The 21,154-nt window shown below is 39.4% G+C and overlaps 2 protein-coding genes across 3 annotated transcripts in view; one reads left to right on the top strand and one right to left on the bottom strand.

The window, feature by feature from the left end:
- Window positions 1-9,295: 9,295 nt before the first annotated feature.
- ATG12 (autophagy related 12) lies at window positions 9,296-12,987 on the bottom strand. Its single transcript, XM_080574935.1, has 4 exons — window positions 12,741-12,987; window positions 12,432-12,568; window positions 10,864-10,926; window positions 9,296-10,512 (listed from the first exon to the last, which is right to left on the bottom strand). Exons 1-4 carry the CDS (start codon window positions 12,907-12,909, stop codon window positions 10,453-10,455), a joined length of 429 nt encoding a protein of 142 aa, XP_080431061.1. The 5' UTR covers window positions 12,910-12,987; the 3' UTR covers window positions 9,296-10,452.
- Window positions 12,988-12,999: 12 nt separating this feature from the next.
- The window catches only part of AP3S1 (adaptor related protein complex 3 subunit sigma 1), a 33,842-nt gene continuing 25,687 nt past the window's right edge, over window positions 13,000-21,154 (top strand). The window contains exons 1-3 of one of the 2 annotated variants that reach the window (XM_080574931.1): window positions 13,000-13,161; window positions 16,197-16,288; window positions 18,065-18,176. In XM_080574931.1, coding sequence (XP_080431057.1) covers window positions 13,093-13,161; window positions 16,197-16,288; window positions 18,065-18,176 — 273 coding nt within the window. In that variant the 5' untranslated portion in view covers window positions 13,000-13,092. The remainder of the gene's footprint in view (window positions 13,162-16,196; window positions 16,289-18,064; window positions 18,177-21,154) is intronic. The other variant, XM_080574932.1, reaches the window with a different exon arrangement.

Genomic DNA, 21,154 nt, shown 5'->3' with positions numbered 1-21,154 from the left:
TCCCCCTACCACCAGTATCACCCTGTAAACCATGTCCCTAAGCACCACATCCAACCTTCCCTTGAACACCCCCAGGGATGGTGACTCCACCACCTCCCTGGGCAACCTGTTCCAATGCCTATCTTAGAGGTAGTGCCATCAACGGACTTCCAGCATGCCTAGTTTCTCTCTTTCTGACCTGTGCATTCAGTAGCTGCAAGAAAAATAAGTCCCACTAACGTCATCGCTGCAACTTGAGAGTTTGGATGGATTTCTGCAGTTAGGAAGACATTGCCATAGCTTTAAATGGGGCAGAGATCTAGTGCATTGGAGTGAAATATGGCTGAATGTACTGAATTAGTACACTGTCACAGATCCGTCCCAAAGATCTGGCACACAAAAAGAAGAGCTGACCTCATCGCTACTCTTTTAGCAAGTTGTGTTGGTAGGTATGTGGGAGAGAGAGAACAATGATTTCAAGCAGACTTTTAGAGATCTGAAAGAACCTAAGATCATCCTGAATCTATGCAATGCAACCAGGATATCCTGGAAACAATAACAGCAGACATCATACGGTTAAAAAACATCCAGTCTTTATGGGAGAGCAACATATAAAGAACAAAAACATCACTCCCTTGCTAACTTGTTCTACCCTAGTATTAAGAACAAGTGCCTCATTTCTTAATGGGATTTTAGTTATGTGTTGGCGTCAAAAGACTGTAAAGGCAAGTAAGTGGCACTTCTTTAGAGTACTTGCTCAAGTATCTCCACTTGGGCACCATCAGAACTGCTGTAAGTTGTAAAGAATTTGAAATAGTGTGAAACAGCCAGTGCCATTTATCTGAAAGGTAGAATTCATGTTACCTTAGTCAGAAACATTGCCCAGAGGAATAAAATACCTTACACAAATAAGCTGCTGTAAGGATCGCTGAAGCAGTGCTTCATTGGGTTGTGAAATGAACGATGAGATACATTTTCCACGCCCCCCTTCCCCCCTCCTAAAAAAACCACCCACCCACCAAATACGATTTATTCTGATATTCCCAAGATCTGATAAAAATTGTTTTCCAGGAGTTACAGTATCTCTTTGCTTATTTGCACATCTATATGTTTGGTGATGTTCTGTTGTTTAAATCCAGGAAAAAAATGTGCTTCTGCTGCCAATGTCACAAACTTCAGAACTTTGATTCCTTTGCCACAATGGTGATGTGATCATTAGTGATGCCTTTAAATACTGCTACCAAAAGCAAAAGGGCACTTCATATATCCTGTGTTACAACTAATGGATCCATCTGGATCTACTTACTGCAGTTTCAAATGTGTACTGCTGTTGATTATAGCTCAGTTATAATACTGTACCTATGAATTTGTCAAAGTTTTTCCTTTAACTCAGTCACAAAGACTTAAACTTCTCTAGTAGTAATAGAAAGCCTTATACTTCTATTTGCTCCTATTCAAAACTACTCACACATATTTTCATTTTGTGTGAACAAAACATTACATTCAACATTACATTTTGATCCTGAAAACTTCTGTAGGAGTTCATTATCTGTTTGCATGAAAATCATTAGGAACAGTATTTATGGCTCTCCAGCTTATGTTTTTACTAACACCCCATGGACAAATGGCACAAGGATCTGAGTGCATGTACAGCAGTTAACACATTCTAGCCTCAGTCACTGAGGGCATCTGTCAGTGAAAAATTAAAAAAAGAAGAGAGCATTGTAATCCACACAGCACAGGAATTGTCTTCACATTCTCAGTTGTGCTTCTTATTAAGGAGTATACAGCACTTTACATGTTTCTTTTTATTTCTGGAAATCATGTGTTTATACCCTTGAAGAAATTAACTATTAAACATATTTCTCAACTATTCATTAGAACAACACTCAAGTCTGTAGGAGACTTTATTCCAACAAATGTAAGGGATGTTGTAGCTTTCAATTTTACAGCAAAAAGTTTAGGTCCATTTAAAGACTTGAAGCTTATTTGAAAAGTAAGTCCAAAGTTATGGAGGCAAACAGCACAGTGATTCACAGTGTAATGCCTTACTGTGCAGGATGGTAAGCTGCAGCCAGTGCTCAGGAACTGCACTGACATTTCCTCAAGAGCTGGACTTGCATACCAGCAGTGGTGTCAGGGATGGCCACGCATCAGTGAAGGTAAAAAAATTACAGAAACAATCCCTTCTGCTCTATCACTGTTGATCAGGGTTCTACTGTACCAACATGCCTCACAAATCAGATTCATCACCCTGTCTCTGAGTAGTGCCAGTGCTCAGTCTTTGTCATTCAAGATTAACAGGTATTTAGTACCATATTCCCATTAAATAACTCTGCAGAAACATTTGCTCGTTCATGTAACCAGATTCTTATATTTTGCTTCCCTGATAAATGAGCTATTTGCACTTTGCTTAATGATGACACTCACTGGTGTTTCTCAGAGGAGACACATACATTTGGTACTGCTGAATCTGTACGATGCTATGGAACTCCTATGGTGACAACACATACATATGAAATGTATTCAAATACCACAGTGCCTGAAGTGGACATACATTCTTTGGGCTAGAGAGAGTGAGAGTAAGAGCAAGCATGTAGCTTGGGGAAGAAGCATAAAGTTTTAAGGATTTTTTTCTGTATTTCACATTAGGTAGCCCTTGTGAAAAGCACAGAAACTTGGAGGGTTCACACAGAAAGTGAATCATTCTTGCCTTCATTATGACATGACTTCACTGGGAGGCAGAGAGGAAACATATAAACCATTCCTGTTGATATCCTGACAGTTAAAACCCTATCTTGGAAAATGGGAGTTTGAAATATAACCACAGAAATGTTTCTTCATGGACAAATGCCCAACCACTCAAATCCTATCCAAAAGTCAAGTGCAGGCACTTCAAGCAATCACTGGACATGATGCCTAACTGGAAGAGAGATTTACACCAGTTTAAGTTCCAAGCAGGTGCTGGCACCTCGTCTCCCATGGGGGTGCGGCTCACATGTTTTTTTTTTTCCTGACTCATTCAGGAAAATCTTCGATTAAGAATGATGGAACTGACTGAAGATTATATGGTGCATCTTGTTATTTCAAATGAAACTTGTGGTCAATCTGAAAAGAAAGGATCCAAGGTGCCTGAATTCTCAGATCATTGTGGCAAGCAACTATATTGTGCTTATTCCCTCTGGTCTGTTAGCCTGAAAAGATAATAGCACTTCAACCCAATAATGTGAGCTTACACACTTCCTCCACATGTTATAACTACAACCATTTATTCATTGCTATTAAGTCTCTGTTCCCCTAAGTGCCTTTGAATCTGAAGAGGGGGCTTCTGTAAGAAAATGTTTGGAGCTACTGCTGTTGTGCATGTGGATTGTGCCTTGCAAGTTTTGGGACTACATGACTCAATGACAGTACCCCTCTAAGAAGGGCTAAGAGAACAGGATATTTTGACACAAGGTGGTCATAGAGATAGGTTTAATAACCTGCTCCACGGAAATTCACCTTGCTGAAATATTTCGCTGCGCAGTCCCAAAGCTTTGCAGTCCAGTTACTACCTTTTTCTTCAACCTTTGTGTGATTTAAGAAGGACTGCAGCCTGCATCTGAAAACTCAAAGTGGCTCAGTTGGTGATACCTAGAGCTCTGCACCTTCTATTTCACATGAAGATCTTTGAACTTTTGGGTGGATGCCATTTGCACAGGAGAGACCTTCTGGGTTATAATCAGGAGGAAACGTAAGTAAACATTTGTTGCAAACGTCACTCAGATTGCTATTTGGAAATACACAGCAATGCACCACCTGAAGTAGCAGTTCCCAAACTCTGATCTGGAAGATCAAGCTAAACGATTAGGGGGCCCTACATCCAGACAGGCTGACTCATTCTGGGGCTGTGGAAAAGCACTTGCAGCCTCCTCTCCGCCATATAACCTCGTGAGATCCAACCTTCAGCACCCAACAGACCTCGCATGAGAATCTGCTGCTTGAACAACAATACAAAAAAAAAAAAACACACCAAAAAACAGCGAGAATAAATCGTATCAAACACAGATCATACAGTGAAACATAATCAGACTACAAAATACAGTAATGTGAGTGAAATGAGTGCAGTACATTTCAAGTCACACCACACTTTAAAAACATTAACAACTACTAAGCAGTGTAGGTACTGCTGAATGAAGCAAAGTGCACAAAGAGCTGGGTGGCATTAAACCACACAGCCTAGAAAAGACTCTTCAAATAATTTGATTCAGTTTTGGTGGAAGTTAGTACGCTGTGCAGAAAGTGCCTACGTTATAAATAAAATGTAAAATATTGACATCCATATGGTCTCTGTGAGAAAAATAAACTTTTTAAAATTATTATTTGCTGTATTTATTTGGGAAAGCTAAATAAAGTCCTGCCTAGACTTCTCTGCACTGACAATATTTGCTGTGTAGTTTTGTTTGGAGCCCTTCTCTTCTTTGAGGTTTCCTGTTTCAGAGTTGGAGAGCTCTTAATGCATTTTAATTCTGAAGAGTTGCCAAGGTTGTTAGTTCTGTTACCAAGCTGGGCTTGAGGGAAAGACATTTTCGTCTACATTAACTTCATATACTGATTTTTGCAACTGGAACATCTAACTATAGCCTCTAATATTTTTAATGCTAAAGCCCTCTAAAGAATGGTGTTTTAACACTTTGCACTCTGGTTGATATATACATATACATGAATAATATTCATGTGGAACAACTCCATGAGAAGATGTAGAGCAAGGACTTAGACTCCTGCAATTTTTCCTAAATTTTACTATTTAATATTCATCATGTACCTCTAAGAAGGAGAAGTATGAGAAAATTATGATTGTGTAAGTAGCATTTTTGCACCACCTATAACCTGCATCTTTAACAAAAAATGTTACAGCATCTAGCTGTCTGCAGACATTTAGCACAAATATCTGTTACATGGGAGAGCTGGAGAACCATTTGAAAAACTTGTGAGACTACTTCTCAAGTTCGAAGAGCAACTTTTTTTTTTTTTTTTTCCCTGAAGTTTAATTCTTCTCAATGTGGACACAAGGGATCAAATCTCACCTGAAATTGGGACTGTGTATCTACTAGCAAATAACCCAAGGACTGCCCTCCAGCACAGAGGCCAGCTATCAAAATGCAGCCTGCATCCATATTATTAACCTGTTAGCAACCAGAACAAGACAGTAACATACAAAGTACGTACCAGAAAAGGCATGTTGGTAACTCACTAATTGTGTGTATGCCAAAACCTATGCTAGCAACTGCTCTACCAATTAGCTGTACACATGACTGAGCAACAGTGCCCCAGAAAATTTCCTGGCAGTACTGACTCTAATAACATAGATGTAGTGTGACTGGCTTAACGTTAAGCTTCTAACTTATTTTGGCTTCTCATTGGTCAATAATGTGATTCGTTCAACCTTTTTTAACCATCTATTTTAGGATAAAACAACCTCTAAATGTATTCTCACCTCTAGATAGTTAGGCATCAAGTCAAAGTTTTCTGACAACTAAAAACTGGTGAGAAGTACCTGACAACTCATGGGCTTATGGTTATTGAAGCAAGAGCAAAGCAGGAGCAAGAAAAATACCTAGGATCTTATGATGTTTACTCTTGGGAGCCTATGAAGTATGATACTAGCAAAGCTGAAGTGTGATCTCAGAAAATCAGAATGAACATATTTAACTTGCTCTGTTATCAAATGTTTTTGTTCTCTTGATGATCCAATACAAAACAAAGCCAAGAATATTTTTTAATGCATATGGCATTTTATGCAAAGTTGTAAGAGTCATAATCATCATGCAAAACCCAGAGTTAAAGGCATTTCCCCCCATTTCTTTGTCTCATCTCTACATATGAAGATGTCATAGTATGGCAATGCCTTGCATAGCCTTTGTACAATATTCCCCAAAGAGTAATGAAGACCTCACGATACTCAAGAACAGTGTAAGATAAAAGCTTGTGCAAGTAAAAACAGAGTTTGATCTGCAAAGTGACCACAAACTGCAGCAATTCATCAACAGAAGCTGTTTGGGAGCTAAGGATGAGTTTGCAGAATTAAAAAGTGAAAAGTCTTCCTTCATTTTACTGTAGATCAGTACATTCAAGATTATGTTGAGGGGATAATTAACACAGACATCTTTTCTGTTAATAAGTTAGCAGTAATTCTTCAAGATTTAAAAGTTGGCATTTGCTCAATATGGCCATAGGCAACATAATTATGTGATTATTTCACTCCTGAGGCAACTTCAGTTACACTTAGCTCCTTTGTTTTCCACATGCTTTTAAGATTAGTTCAAGCTACAGATTAGAATTTTATAATTAATCTCCAAACCATGATCAGAATAATAAATCATAAACAATGCCTCCTGGTTTAGAGGGTTTGAACTGTCACTGTTACCTTGGAAACAGGATAACAATTTTGCATAGCACTATTTAGTATAAGAACACTGTGAAGCGCTAAACCTTTCATGAAAACAGTGTAATGATCTTCCTTTTAATATTTATCCTTACTTCTCAGTATTTAAAAATAGTTTACTGTTTTTTTTTCCAACTTGCATATTCTGTTCATTCAATTACACAAAATCAAGTAAATAAATTACATTGCAAATACTGTTAGCTCAGTCCTATATGGAATAGTTGTGCAGCATCTTTAGATGGAAGACAATACTCTTCTAAATAAGTCTACACTGTTGCTCAAGGTATACTGTGTACAGGGGAGATGATACATCACGTTCTACTTAAGCTTCTGATGCTTTCAGTTTAGTGGAAGTATTCTTTCTTAAAAAATAACTACAAACATGTTAAAGAATTTCAGGATCATCTATGATTTTAGATGCTACATCTTCACGTTTTAAAATATCAGATTTAACACGTCTTTCACAAGATTTGTCTTTTGCAAATTCTACAAGCCATGGACTGCTAATCTTTTGTCTGCTGTATTATGTATCTGACACATCTGCTTTCTAGTCTGTTACTTAAGAATACACAAAAGGAAACGCTCCTGCCACTTACAACAGGGATGACCATACCCTGACTCCAGAGAGAGACTGTGGTCCCCAAAGGTACCAGACCGACAATAAATGACTAGCTCCCTGACATGAGACAGTAGAAAACTACAGGGAAAATTACAAAAAGGAGGATTCACATTACATGAAGTACGGAAGCTACGCTGGGGAATTAGCAGAATCAGAACTGGTAGTCATTAAAAAGAAAGGAACATAATAAAGGCAGCCACTCAGAGCACTCATTCACTCATCAGTCAGACAAGGCAATAGCTGGATCAGGTGAGCAGTCACTGTATATCGGTAAATTAGGAGCCAATAAATAATATAGTTACGGTTGGTAAAAAATAAAGAACAAAAACAGTTCTGTATCTTCCTTTCATTCCACAGAACACAGGGACTAATTACAAAAACAGATCTTGTCTAGCTGACACTTCAGCTAGGGTGCTATTACCTGCTTGGGCTATGGTACCTCAAGAAAGGTACGAAGGTCACAGAGGCATGACAAACAGAAATGATCATGTATCAGGAAAAACACTGCATGTAAAACAAAACAAAACAGCAAACAACAACACAATACTGATGTTGCAAGTCATACATATATATTGGCAGCAGCAAGGCAGTAGGAAAAAACCCTCAAAAGTAATATAGTAGTACTAATTAGAAGACAGCGCCCACAGACGTGGTGAGTATTCACTGTTACTGTTTTTCTAATCAAACACATATCAGGAACAATTAAATACTATTAGCCCTTCCTGTAGGTAGGGAGAGAACTCCTTTTAGCTTTCTTTCCTGATTCTGTTTTTGGCTGTTCACCATACACATTAGGCAGTCCTTGCTTTGTCCATCAGGAGTGTATGCATGCACATGTATATGCTTCCGCTGGACACACGCAAAACCCACATCAAGGGTTTTTTTTTTATTTTTTATTTTTTAAGTGTAACATTATACCTTATGGCTTATTGTAGACAAAATGAATTCTGCAAGTAGTGTACTATTTTGACATACACTCAATGTAGTCCTTCAACTGTTACAAGAAAGGGAGTTTAATGATTTCTGAGTCTTAGAATCTAACAAAAAATCAAAATAAACTGGAATTAAAGTCTCTGATGAAGTTTCTTAAATTAATGAAATGACTAAATACCTGCTAACTAGCATTAGAAATTGCATTAGAAAGAACAGTGTTGGAACAAGTAATGAGTATGGTTCAAGGAACATGCTGAATCTTAAATAAATGCATAATTCAAACCTGTATGGTTAAGTTGTCCAAATTCAGAAATGAATGCGGTGAATAAAAGCAATACAAACCACTTCTGTGGGTTTTACTTTACTGGACTGTTACCTCTGAAGGAATCGAGGCAAACATTTTTTTTTTTTTAAAACTCAAACATAAAATTTATCTACAGATCCAACATGAAGGACAACCCTCTAACATTAGGTGGCACGATACAGTGACCTACAGTCCTCCTTCACTTTCAGATCCCAGTGGATTTTTATTTTATTAAAAAAAGAAAAAAAAACTAAACACACACAAAAAGTTCTTGCATCAATCCTACAGAGCACATTTGCACTGCATTGAATAGTTTCATTTGTTAAGATCAAATAAGGTAAAAGGCACCAACAGACCTGCCAGACTATTGGCTTATCTTAGGCAAACATACTGCCACACAGGAGAACAAACTGCTTACACATTTCTAAGGTAGGCAAGTGGACATATTATGAAAAAGATTGGAAAAAAATATCCAGTAAAAAATAAGCAAATATCTTTGTCCTTGTATACCCTCTGGTGGCTGTACAAGGTTACACTGGCTTTACAGTAACCAGTCAGGCAATTTCTTCAGTAGGATGGAATCAGAGTGCTCACCTCTGCACTAGTTCTGTTAAATCAACAAAGATTCATGAGATCAGGGTTCTGAATGGGAAAAGCTACAAAATTCTGCACTGTTAGCTGAATCCAATGGATTCTTATGTAGGTTTTCCACCAAAAACATCACTATTCTCATAGCAACTACTACACATCTGGGGCACGTGCCACATGCTTGGCTGCATGGAAATAGCAGTAGCACCCCTAAGTTAAACCAAGCATTAGTTCTCCATAATTCCTCTAAGGGTGGAAACAATTTGGCACAGTGGTTGCAGAGACCACATAAGAACCGCTCATGCTAGACACACAGGTTACATGAGACAGGAACAAATAGCTCAGGCTATTGGACAGGCCTGCTTTAAACATGCAGAGGCTGCTCTGCCCGCATGTGCTGAAGAAGTGGATTGCATCAGGGACCAAAACTGTCAGCGTAAGAACACTCTGCACGCAGACAGCTAACATTTAATTTAGTACAGATAAAATAAACATAGAAGATAGCACAACCAATTTAAAATAAATTCACAGAAATAACCCAAAACAAAAACAGCAAACGTAGAAGAAAAAAAAAAAACACCAAACCCACAATACACCACCACACCTCCCAAACCCTCCAATAAATAAAAGGAGAGGTTGGCACCCTAGTCAAAGTACCAAGTCCCCTCTAAGGTGAAAAAAAAGAAAGAATCCTCATTACATTATGGCTTAGCAGAAGGACATAAAGTGAATTCTATTTTGTTGATGGAATATGCAACTGGTGAAGCAGAAAAACAGCAGCAGCCAAAAGGACTAAATATAAAGCAGGTTTTTAGCATCTCATGTCTATTCCTTCATTAACACAAAGACGCAACAAGTTTTGCTACTCATTAAACAGTGCCAGAAATAAAATATCCTGGCAACTGCTGAAGTGTTCAGCCTTGTACAAAGTTCTACGCGGTTTGGCAGAAGGACATATTTCTGAGGCATATTGTATCATTATGCTGTGCCATGTAAATAAGGTACTTAAGACTGCCAACCTGAAAAAGACATAGAGCAAGGTTATTTACCAGTACCTGCATACTAACTAAGAGAAGAAAAAAAAAAAACAAAATAATTTCTTGAAGTGAATTGAGATAACGTACGTTCAAGGTGAAGAGTTCATAACATACAGAATGTAAACAACAGATGTACAACATGCGAGAAGCAAACTGAATATCAGGCTATATGTGCAATTCACATCCTTTTTTAATTAAAAGGAAACCTTATCTTCCATACACCATATACAGCGACAGTGCTGCCAAGTCCTGAAGACAACTTTGAAGAAGCTTCCCTTCATATACAGCAATTGGGAACTCAGAAGCTGGAGAGCTGGCTCCGTTCTACAGACAGCAGATGCAGACTTTTTTTCTGTGCCCAAAATGTACATTGGAAAAACGCTACAAGACTGGATAACGTTGGTAGCTCTTCTTTCATGCTATTCAACTGTTGCCATTTTTATAAGTATACAGTCACAAGCATAAATCCAAACCCCTTTTTTTTCTGTGCATTTACAGGTGTGTTTAAGAAAGTTAGCTCCTCTTCCATTTTTGAAGATGACACCTATGCAACTGTATTGCTTGTCTTTCACCCCCATGCCTGGGTTTTGCAATAATGCAGCACCAGCTTGCCATCACTTCCAAAACACTGCAATAAAATAAAAACAAGAGCTGTTAGGTTATTCACAGACTAGCATATGCACAAAGCAAAACAAAAACAAGCCAGATGAATGCGTCATGAAATAGTGTTGTTCACAACAAAGGTCTCCATCACAACTGAAGGCATGACATACACAGGTGAAGGACTGCTCTTCCAGAGATTGTATGAAGTCATGTCTCTTCAAACCTTATTGATACAGATTTGTGAATGGCAACGCTATTACACTAAAGTCAAGGTATTACCAGCGTAGCTAGGAGCAATAACAGATTTAAAGTGCCAGAATCATACAACAGACTCTGGTAAGCACATTTGGAAAGAATATTTCAAAATGAAAGTCACCTCATAGAGGGTTCCAACTTCCTGGTCTGGAGATGGAGCAAAAGACTGGTTTACGTATATAAACTGCAAGAAAAGAAAACAGAAGATGGAGACTTGACAAGTAAGGTACCCAGAAGAAATGTTCTTCAGGCCGGGATAGGTAAATCTGTCCTCTGTTCATTACTTATTTAATAATCTTTACAGTCTGCACCAAACTACAACTAGTTAGCATCTTCACTGCAAGGTGGAGGGGCAGCATGACTTCCAAATGAGCCCCAGCAAGCTGCTGATCGCATTTTCCTGCAAGCTGACCCACTGCTCTCCCATACGGCATCAGGAAGTGAACTCACTGGTTTAGTTCTTGATCTGATTTTGAGTATCCAAACCACTCCCACTAACCTAAATTTTCTCAATTAGAACAATGCTCACAGAAACAGATTATTTTTTTGTCACCATTCTCACTTCCTGCTCCAAATGTAAGTACACAGTATAGCTAGTCAACAGCGTCAAAGAGGCCCTTGGGATCTGCAGCGTAAGATGGCTGTATAGGTATCACGCAGTTTCCAAAGAAAGCCCATACAGTTCCTAGGGTTTTTTTCCTGAAGCTAAGCTTTAAGTTGAAACTATGCTGGAAGAGTCCATGCCCCTTTATTTTCTTGTTGAGACAATGAGTTAATGAATTAAACGGTTGATAATGAATTGATAATTCATAGTTAATGAATTAAACTGTTGATAATACCCACCAGCAGTAAAAACTGTAACTATTACTCTTCGAGACATTATTAGAGTTACCTTATCTGATACTTCAGTTGCAGATTTCAGTATTGTAATGAGTCTAGCTTTTATTTTATATCTAAAAAGAAAGCTTATATTAAAAAGTATAGGATGTTGAAAGTAAACTGTTAATTTCAAAGTTAGAATAAACTTATTTCTGCATCAGTTCCAACTTCTACATTATCAGAAGGACTTTTAGGCTTCAAGGGGATTAAGGAACAACATTGACACTGTGCTGCCCACCTGTGAACATTCCCACACTAACCATTTTGAAAAAGGTATCAATCTTATGACAGTACTTTTAAACTGTCTGGAAGGGAAATTCTGAAGGAAACGAGTCACCAGTGTTCAGAAAATCAATCCCAAACGCTTCAGAGTTTTTCCTATACGCTCCTTCTGTACACCTGGTTTTTAGACCTGTGCTGCATGTATGAATCTCTCAATGAAGGGCACTTTTGCACAGCATGTGCAGAGCTGTGTGAGGTGCACACTGGGCTGTAGAATCATAGAGTCATTAGGATTGGAAAACTTTCAAGATCAGCTGGTCCAACCATCACCCTGCTACCAATGTCACCCACTAAATCATGTCCCTAAGCACCACATCCAACCTTCCCTTGAACACCCCCAGGGGCGGTGACTCCACCACCTCCCTGGGCAACCCATCGCAATGCCTGACCACTCTTTCTGAGAAGAAATGTTTCCTCATTTCCAACCTGAACCTCCCCTGGCACAACTCGAAGCCACCCCCTCTAGCCCTACCACTGGTTACCTGAGAGCAGAGCCCACCCCCGGCCCCCACCGCCCCCCTCAGGTACCAGCTGCTCGGAGGCCATCAGTTTGAGGAACTTCTTGATGAAGTCGACGAGCCCCTGAATGGTGCGGGTGCGCTCCACGGCCCACTTCTTGGTCCTCATGATGGGGGTGTCGCCCACGGCCTTCAGCAGCACGTCAACTGCGGGGGAGGGGGGGGGGGCGGCATTAGCAATCGACCGCGGGATCCCGCCCCCGACGCGCCCTCATTGGCTACCGCCGCCCGCTCTCTCGGCCAATTGGCCCTCCCGGCCGCCCATCACCACCCCATTCCCCCCCCCGCCGTCTCCACAGCGGCCTAGCCGCCACGTTACTTTTCTTCCTGGCGTCGCCGGCGGGTTCCTCGGTGCCCGGCGAGCCGGCCGCGGGAAGCACCGGTTCGGCAGAGCCCGCTGCTGCCGCCGCCGCAGCCCCGGTTTCCGCAGCCTCCTCCCCGGCTTCCCCTTGCGGTGACACCGCCGCCTGCTCCCCGTCCTCCGCCATGCTGCTGCAGGCCGGGCGGAAGCCACGCCCCGTCTTCGCAGCGCGGCGCCGCGAGGCGTTTTGTCCCTCGCGGGACGCCGTCGTTCCCCCTGCTCCGGTCAGGCGCTGGGGGCGGGGCGGGGCCGGTTGGGTCGGCTAACGGCTGCGGCTCGGTGGGGCCCGGCCGGCGGGGGCGGCCGCACCATGATCAAGGCCATCCTCATCTTCAACAACCACGGCAAGCCGCGCCTCTCCAAGTTCTACCAGCGATACGTACGGGACGGGACGGGGCGGGGCTGGGCTGGGCTGGGCTGGGCTGGGCCGGGCCCATCCTGGGGGGCAACACTGAGGGGGGCTTGGGGGGGAAAAACGGGGTTTGAGCCGTGTGGGGGGGCACCACCGGGCCCCTGGGGGCCTCTCCAGCCGCTCCCTGCCTCACCCCAACGTTTCCAGGTTTCAACAACAAAAACCGTTTTCCCACCAACTTCCTTATTTATTTGTATGTTTTTATTTAATAGCTTATTTCTCGGTGGTTCTAAAGACGAAGGGGAAAGCCCTGGTTCAAAGGCAGGCTGCATTCCCGGATATTTATTTATTTATTTATTTATTTATATATTGGGAACTTGCTCCCAGTGCTGCAGTGCTTTTTTGGCCTCGCAGCGTTCCCTGATGTGGCGCTACTTGTCTCCGTGCGCCGTGGCAGAGGTGCTGGAATGAGGAGGGTGTTCCCGTGGTGAGTGTAACTAGTTAGCACTGCCTTTTCATTCGAAAGCTTTCAGAGTGTTAGAAAAATGCAGTTCATGCAGGAAAAAATAGAAATTACTTGCAAAAGTATGTTCTCTTGCATGGGAGAGGGAAGGCTGAAGCAGCTCTGAAAATGCGGCATGAGGACTTGTCTGAACAGAGGGAAAGTGCAGTGGGAGGTATCCAAGAAACAATGTGACAATGCTTAATTCAAGGAGAAGAGATTTTAAGATGGCAACACTTGACTTAATTCAACGATAAGAGATTTTAAGATAACGCTTTAATCGTGTGTATGGCTTTTCCTAGCAAACAGGCTAAGCTCTGCTTGGGCTGACCTTGGACAATAAAATCCAAGAAAACAGCTGATGCTTCCCAGGATTATGTAAACAAATTATTCTTTTTAAGTAGTGTTATTATTTATCTGTATCTGTGGCCAGTTACTTAAAATTCTGGCCACTACGGAAGTCATATTTAGCTTTACTGGAAGGGATGTATCTTGCTTCGCACACCTCAGAGCAAGAATTATGACTGTGAGGCTTCGGTTTACACTGTAAGGCTTTTACTTAAAGGAGTGTAACTGATACAGGTCATTGCTGTGGGCAACTGAATTTGATCCTTTCTCATCAGAAATTCGATACTGAAAAACTCTAATATATGTCAGTTAATCCCTTTTTCATCTATCTCATCAATTCTTTGCTACCAAGCTGTTGTCTTTATTTCACTGTTCCTAGTTTAAAAATTCAAATGAAGTATTCTCACCTACCTATATTGATAAGCATTCCCCCTGTGTGCATCTGTTTCTTTTTGGATAACTTTCAGTGCAGAGCTTCAGTAACTTCTGAAAGATGTCTCTCCCTCATCCCTCCCTGATGGTGGGGATATAACAATTAAATAGGTAGATGAAATACTTTGGAAAGGCGTGCATCTCCATCGTCAGTGTGAAGCGCTTCAATTTCATTTTCATTTCCATTCAAATGTAGATATCTTTTTTTATCTTTTGATACTGTTGTGCATTTGCAAATTTCTGGCTGGGAAAAGGAGGAACAGCGGAAGGAGAAGTAAATAAGAAGAGGATAACAGATTTCTCTTAGGAATTCCACTCAGCCCCTGTTAAATGAACAGATCCTTAATGCATAAAGTAGGATAATATGCATATGTAAACATAACACTGCGTAGTGTTGAAAATGTAAATAGCGAATGAAAATACGATGTCATTATTATTATTTTTAGTTGCCTGTTGTTTGCAACCTTGTCTTGATCATCCATTTCTGTGTAGCTTTATGTTTCACAGTATAGACTTGTGGCCATAAATTCAAAGTTGAAAGTAAGCTTCAGAACAACTTTGAGAATAAGGGCAGATTCTGAAAATGAAAGTTATTTTAAGTAGTCAAAGTACTTATCTCAGTTTCTTGAAAAAGACACATCCTCTCTTTCCTGATAACCACAAAAAACACGTGAAGAAGCTGAGATTACTGCAGTGAAGGAAGGCAGGCACAATGTAAGAAACAGGCTATACAAGCAGAGGAACTTGCACTTGACTTGTTCTGTGTTTTATAGAGCAATTTGTCTGCTGAAGATTTTTGTTAATATCTCTGTTGGTTGTGGAGGTTATTTGTAAAGTATTGCACAAATTTAAGGTGAATGCAAACTGCACTGATGCCAGGATTTACTTGCTTAGCAATCATGAAGGGGACTGTACCCGTTGCTAGCTGAAGTCACTTTTAACATGCATGCACCAGTATTTGTGGTGTAAAACGCTGACTTCCATCATTGTTCAGGGATTGGGGCTACCTCTGCTTGCTGACTTCAGGGTTCAGTGCTTAAAATCAAATGCAAGAGTAGAAGAATTATTTGTAAATTTTTTGACTGCTGAAGTATAGACTTGTGAGGAATGAGTCTGCCCTTACAGAAGGGTAGCAGAAGCAAATGTGGAGGAATGATGGACAGTTGCAGTGGGGACTCAAGAAGAATGCAGTGAACTCAAAGTTAGAAGCAATGTTTCTGATCAGTAAAAGACTGTCAGAAGGAAAGTTAATAGCTTAAGGGAATGCATGGCTCATGAAGCCATTGTATTTGAACCTACTTCTGAAAGAGTTACGTTTTGTGGGATTTTTTTTACACATCCTCACCACCCCCCTGTTAGATCTTTGAGACTGTGTTTTCTACCTGCTAATGGATGAAGGTAGTTACAAAGGATGTCTATAGCTGTTCAGGCTACAGTGGAGATGCAGCTCCTCCTGAATATTTCACAGTACTATTTATTGAATAAGCTAGTTTTAAATCATGGTACTTCTAGAATTTTCTTAAAAGCTGTCACATTTTTCACGTTTATTTCACAGTAACGTGTTCTTCTGCAACTTAACTTGTAAAAATGTCTTTTTTTTTAACACAAGTGTTAAAATGACAAATAACAAATTGCATATTGGTTTTTGCAGATTTAAGGCATGAGAGGCAGATAGTTTGAGGATACTTGTATGCTTTGTGTTCTATTTAATTGCTGTGGGTGCTGTGCATTGTTAGTTAATCCATTTTAGCTTGATAGCAAAATATGTTTTCTTTTATAGAGTGAAGATACGCAGCAACAAATTATCAGAGAAACTTTCCATTTGGTATCCAAACGTGATGAAAACGTCTGTAATTTCCTGGAAGGAGGCTTGTAAGTAACAGGTTTAAAATAAACATTCGGTACTTGCAAATACTTCTGCTGATAGTAGCATACTTGTTTTTACAGTTCTAATGTAAGTGCCATGTCACTTGACCTATTTAATACACCAGTAATGATATCATGTTGATGCCACGTATACATATTCCTTACTAACTGGAATATACACTTACATATGTGTGTGTATGTATCAAAATTACTTAGGCACTAAACAGGATTTTTTTATAGTACTGTAATTGACACAGTGCTATATCTAGTCTTAAAAGTGATGCAGGCACAAAATGGGGAAGAAACAGGCATATGATACCTAACCAGTTTCCCTGTAATCCAGGTAAAAATTTCTGGTCTTGTTTGGAGATGCACTGGCTTTTGCCATACCCATTGAGAAAATTAAGATGTTTCATAGCTGTTGTTCAGGCTCAAGCTCCTAAAATTTGAGTGGACAGCTTCTGAGAGTAGGACTCCCCATACTTTTTGTCAGGGTTCAGACATGCTATATGAAGTAGAAAGAAAAAAATATTTAAAAAATACATTACAGCAGTTGTAACTAAGACTTTTTATTAACATAGGTAGAGTAGAGTAAGAGAAAAGCCAGGCTTGGGTCCTACATCTCTGGAAGACAGGTTAAAAATATTATTTCTTGAATCATGTCAGTTGTTTTTTTTGATGCACTCTTACTTTAAATGAAGAGAAGAAATTCTGACATGGAAAAGTGTTTTATTTTGAGATACTAGTCATCAAGATTGAATAGTTATGAAGGAAAGGAGTCATAGTCGATAGAGTAAGCTCATAATCTCCAGTATAAATGTAGATTGTCATAGTCTGCTAAACATTTTAATAATGGAAATTTTCTGATTGATGAAAGCTAGTATGTTAATGCCTTAACTTTTTGTGTGCAGAGTCATAGCTAAATATCTAGCTGTACCATGTCAGTTACGATGTCTTTTTCTTAGTCAAGGTGATCCCTTATATATATACATGTATATATATATTTAAAACAAAATGCTTCTCTATTAACTACTCAGCTTCTGGTCTTATCATTAGGTTCATGAAGATAGTTACAAGCTGGAAATATGCTGGCTTGAAATCTCTAAGATCAAGAACTCATTAGGAGCCTTAAAAAATTACAGGATACGACAGAAAAGCTAGACACAGAGGACACAAGTCTGGCTTTCCTCTTACTGCTTGGTCTACAGTTGCCATTTCAATCTATATATTTTTTTCCAGGGCAGGTATCACTTTATAGTTTGCAATTTGGCCAAAGGCCTCAGGATTTTATGGATACTAGCTTAGTATACTGAAATATTTGGAAGAATTTGGGTAGTTCAGTTCTGGTATAGAGTTAAAGGAGAACTGAGATTTATAGCCATGTAGGTCCAGGCTAATTTTATCTGAGCAGACATCCTCTTGCCCAAAGTGAACGTTAATAATCTGCCAAACATCTCTCTTCTTGATTTATGTATCTTATTCAGGAAGGCTATAGCAGAAGAGAAATACCAATTTAAATATTTTCTCTCCTTGTTGAAATAATTAATATCCATATAGATAACAATAACTGTGCTTGTGTGTTAAATGTAATTTGTGCTGTCTTGGTGGTTTTTTTCTTCCATTATAATTATATCACAAAATAAAAGTTGTAACATAGTTGGGTTTGGGAAAGCTCCAGCCAGCCATTAATAACAGGCCTCCTATTAACTGAAATAACTTTGGGGAGTTGTCCAGCATATCCTGAGATGCTAACTGAGCTTTCATGTTTTCTTTCCATTTTAGATTAATAGGTGGATCTGATAACAAACTTATTTACCGACACTATGCCACCTTGTATTTTGTGTTCTGTGTGGATTCCTCAGAAAGTGAGCTTGGCATTTTAGACCTAATACAAGTAAGTTAGTCTCATTGTTTTTTGTTTGTTTTTTAAGTGGAATTATAATTCTAAGTACCTTAGAAATTCAACTCAATATTTAGCCATGTCTTTCTCTGCAATACTCAGAAATGAAGCTAACTATGAATACACTCAAAGCGCAGAGTATTATTTTTGGGTCACCTGCAATTTTCTGGACTTTCTTTGAAAAAGTGAATTCCCAAGTTGATTGTTAAGAAGGGAACAGTTCATCTGGAGCAATCATCTGTTATTTTTAGTTGCAGCTTTGTAAGGCCCTGTTTTGGCTGCAGGTCAAAATGATGCAGTCCAACCATTTGCCAAGATGATTTTGGATGATAGAGCTTTGACACACAAAGCTGCTTGTGCATGTGTGCGTATATTTACTACAAACGTGACAGATTAAAGCATCCAGAACCTCTTTGGATGAGAAGGTCCTTGTGGTTTAGGAGCTTTTATTCATATATGCCTTAAAAGTTGTTGTTAGTGCTATTCTTTACTGGGGTGGGGAGAGGAAATGAGGACAGAGGGAGAGCTGGTACAGGTTTCTTTGGGTCTCCATAGGAAAGCATTGTCAACAAAGCAGCTTAATTAGATAACGGTTTAATAAAATAGAATAAGAAGAGGAATGCAGATGCTGAGTAAATCCTATGTTCATTCAGTTGCAATGCATATTGTGTTCATGCAGCATCAAATGGAGCCCAGGTGGATTTTCTCATAGCACATTGCACATGGATCCTGTCCATGGAGAGTTGTTCTCCCTTTTTTGGGAGCTATTTTCAGATAATAGATAATTTCCTCACAAGAAAACAACTCTGTTCCTAAAGGATGAGCTCATGAGAACTTCTTGCTGCAATTTTAGATAAAGACAATGCCATGCAGGTGGTGCAATTGCCGCTATCAAGCGGGTGCTGCCTGCAAGCTTCTCTGCTATGATTAGCTGGCAGCATTTATCCTGTGGCCAAGATACTTGTGCAGCACGACACTGTTCTGAAAGCCACAGGGTACGTGCGGTACGGCACAGGCCTGGGGCTGCTTACGTGAAGCGTTATGTGGATTGCTAATTCCTGTATGTTCAATGGTCTCTTGGTCCTTGATCAATACATTCCGCTCCTTGATCCACCTACAGTTTACCTTTCCCCACGTTGCTGTAAGTTATAGATTACATTAATAACATATGGGCTTCTCAAGTCCAAAGTACAAAGCCCAATAGAGCAGATGTGGCCTGTTCAAGATCACTAACTGTTTGAATACAATGTCTTCCACAGGGCTTCTAGCACAGCATGTATGATTTAAATTGCTAAATAGGTATTTATCAACTCAGCAAGAAAAATCATGGCTGGTAATACAAACACTTGTATGTTAAGAGAACTCTGACTACACCAGTGATTTTCAACTTAAAATTTGTGCACGAACAATTTCACTTATGATCGTTAGTGTAGTCAGACGTGTTAAACAAAAAATCGTTTCACACCCTGAAGTGATGTAGGTCATTACATAAAATTGGGTCTCAGCTCAGTGATTCACTTACGGTTAAGCATTTTAAAATTTGATTCAGTCCTAATAAATTTATTAATGTGCTTGAACTGTGTTTGCATTGTATACTTGTGTTAGGAATATTATTGCCCTTAAAAGCTTGTGTGTCGAGAAAATTGATTTTATTATGTGATCAGTGGTGTCCTGAGACGTGGGCCTGTATGTATTGACTATTGCATTGCAGAGAGCCCTGTGAGCCTTAAAAGCCTCATGGTTCTCTGCAGACCTTTCTTGGAGCTGAATAGCTTCTCATAGTTACCTACGAGTGTTCAGAACAGCTCTTAACGTGAAGTGCTCTTCTGGACCGTAGATCCAAATTATCTTTGCAGGTGGGTGTGTGGATAACAAGGAAGGAAACCATTTTTCTAGATTCTTGTATCATTTTTGCTCATACAAACATTGTGCAATACCTGAATAATGCAAGTTGCTGAGGGCAGTGTATAATGGCCTTGCATGTTTTTTAGCATTTTGTTCTACATGGTTGCTTAGTTGCTTGTCGCTTAGTTAAGTCTTCTAAAGTACATTCAAACTGAGAAAAGAAGCATGTTAATGTTTCATGTGACTTAGAGATATTTTGCAGATAAAGTGGTTATTTATAATACTTCCTGTTTAATCAGATAGTAAGAATAGGAAAGACTATCTACGTCAGTGTCTGACCTGCTACATTTTACCAGGCTGTTATCCAGATTCAACTAGCTTTTTATTTGTAATGTTATATTAAAAATGACACACCAGTAGCTTACAGTTATTTACAGTTACATAGTGTGAACTAATCTTACTTTGAGGTTTTGCAGCTTCCTACTACATATATAGGGCCATCAAATTCTCTGAATTAGGCAGAGCTTAATCTTTCCTCTAAATTGTGTTGCTTCTTGTGCCAAAAGTTCTTCGATTTCCGTCTCCAGTTCTATGTATTGCACATCTTTTCCATTAAGTCCTAGTGTTTATTTACATGCCATTGTAACTATTTGAAGGAAGCAGAAATAATAAAAATGCTATTTCTATTTATAGCAATACTTGATTTTTTTTTTCTGAACCATATGATTTTGTTTATAAATACAGTCTCACCACAGTACCTGCAGCTGTTTAGTGTTCCTGTTTCTCTAGATCAGTGTAATTCTACCATATGATTATAGTAGAAACTATACAGAGATTAATTAAACATTTTTGATTTCCAGTATGGCTTCCAGAAGGATCTGTTTAATCCTCTTACTAATAGCAATCAGAGTTAAATGGATCTTACCCTGCAAAAACGCCCTTAGAATGTTTATTATTACATCTCAATCCCATGTGCAGTGCATACTAAGAGTATGTACATATACACATGCATATATACTCTAGTAAATAAGCTTAGTTTTTGTGTTCAGAAATGTTGAACTTTTGCATAGTCTTTGTTTACTATAGTTCAGAGACAACAAGCTAAGAATAAACCATCTGGAGTTTGT

The sequence above is a fragment of the Anser brachyrhynchus genome (assembly GCF_964034855.1).
Source record: "Anser brachyrhynchus genome assembly, chromosome: Z".
Lineage (NCBI taxonomy): Eukaryota > Metazoa > Chordata > Aves > Anseriformes > Anatidae > Anser > Anser brachyrhynchus.
Note: the sequence above shows the minus strand (reverse complement) of the source record. Positions and strands in the feature narration are given on the sequence as shown.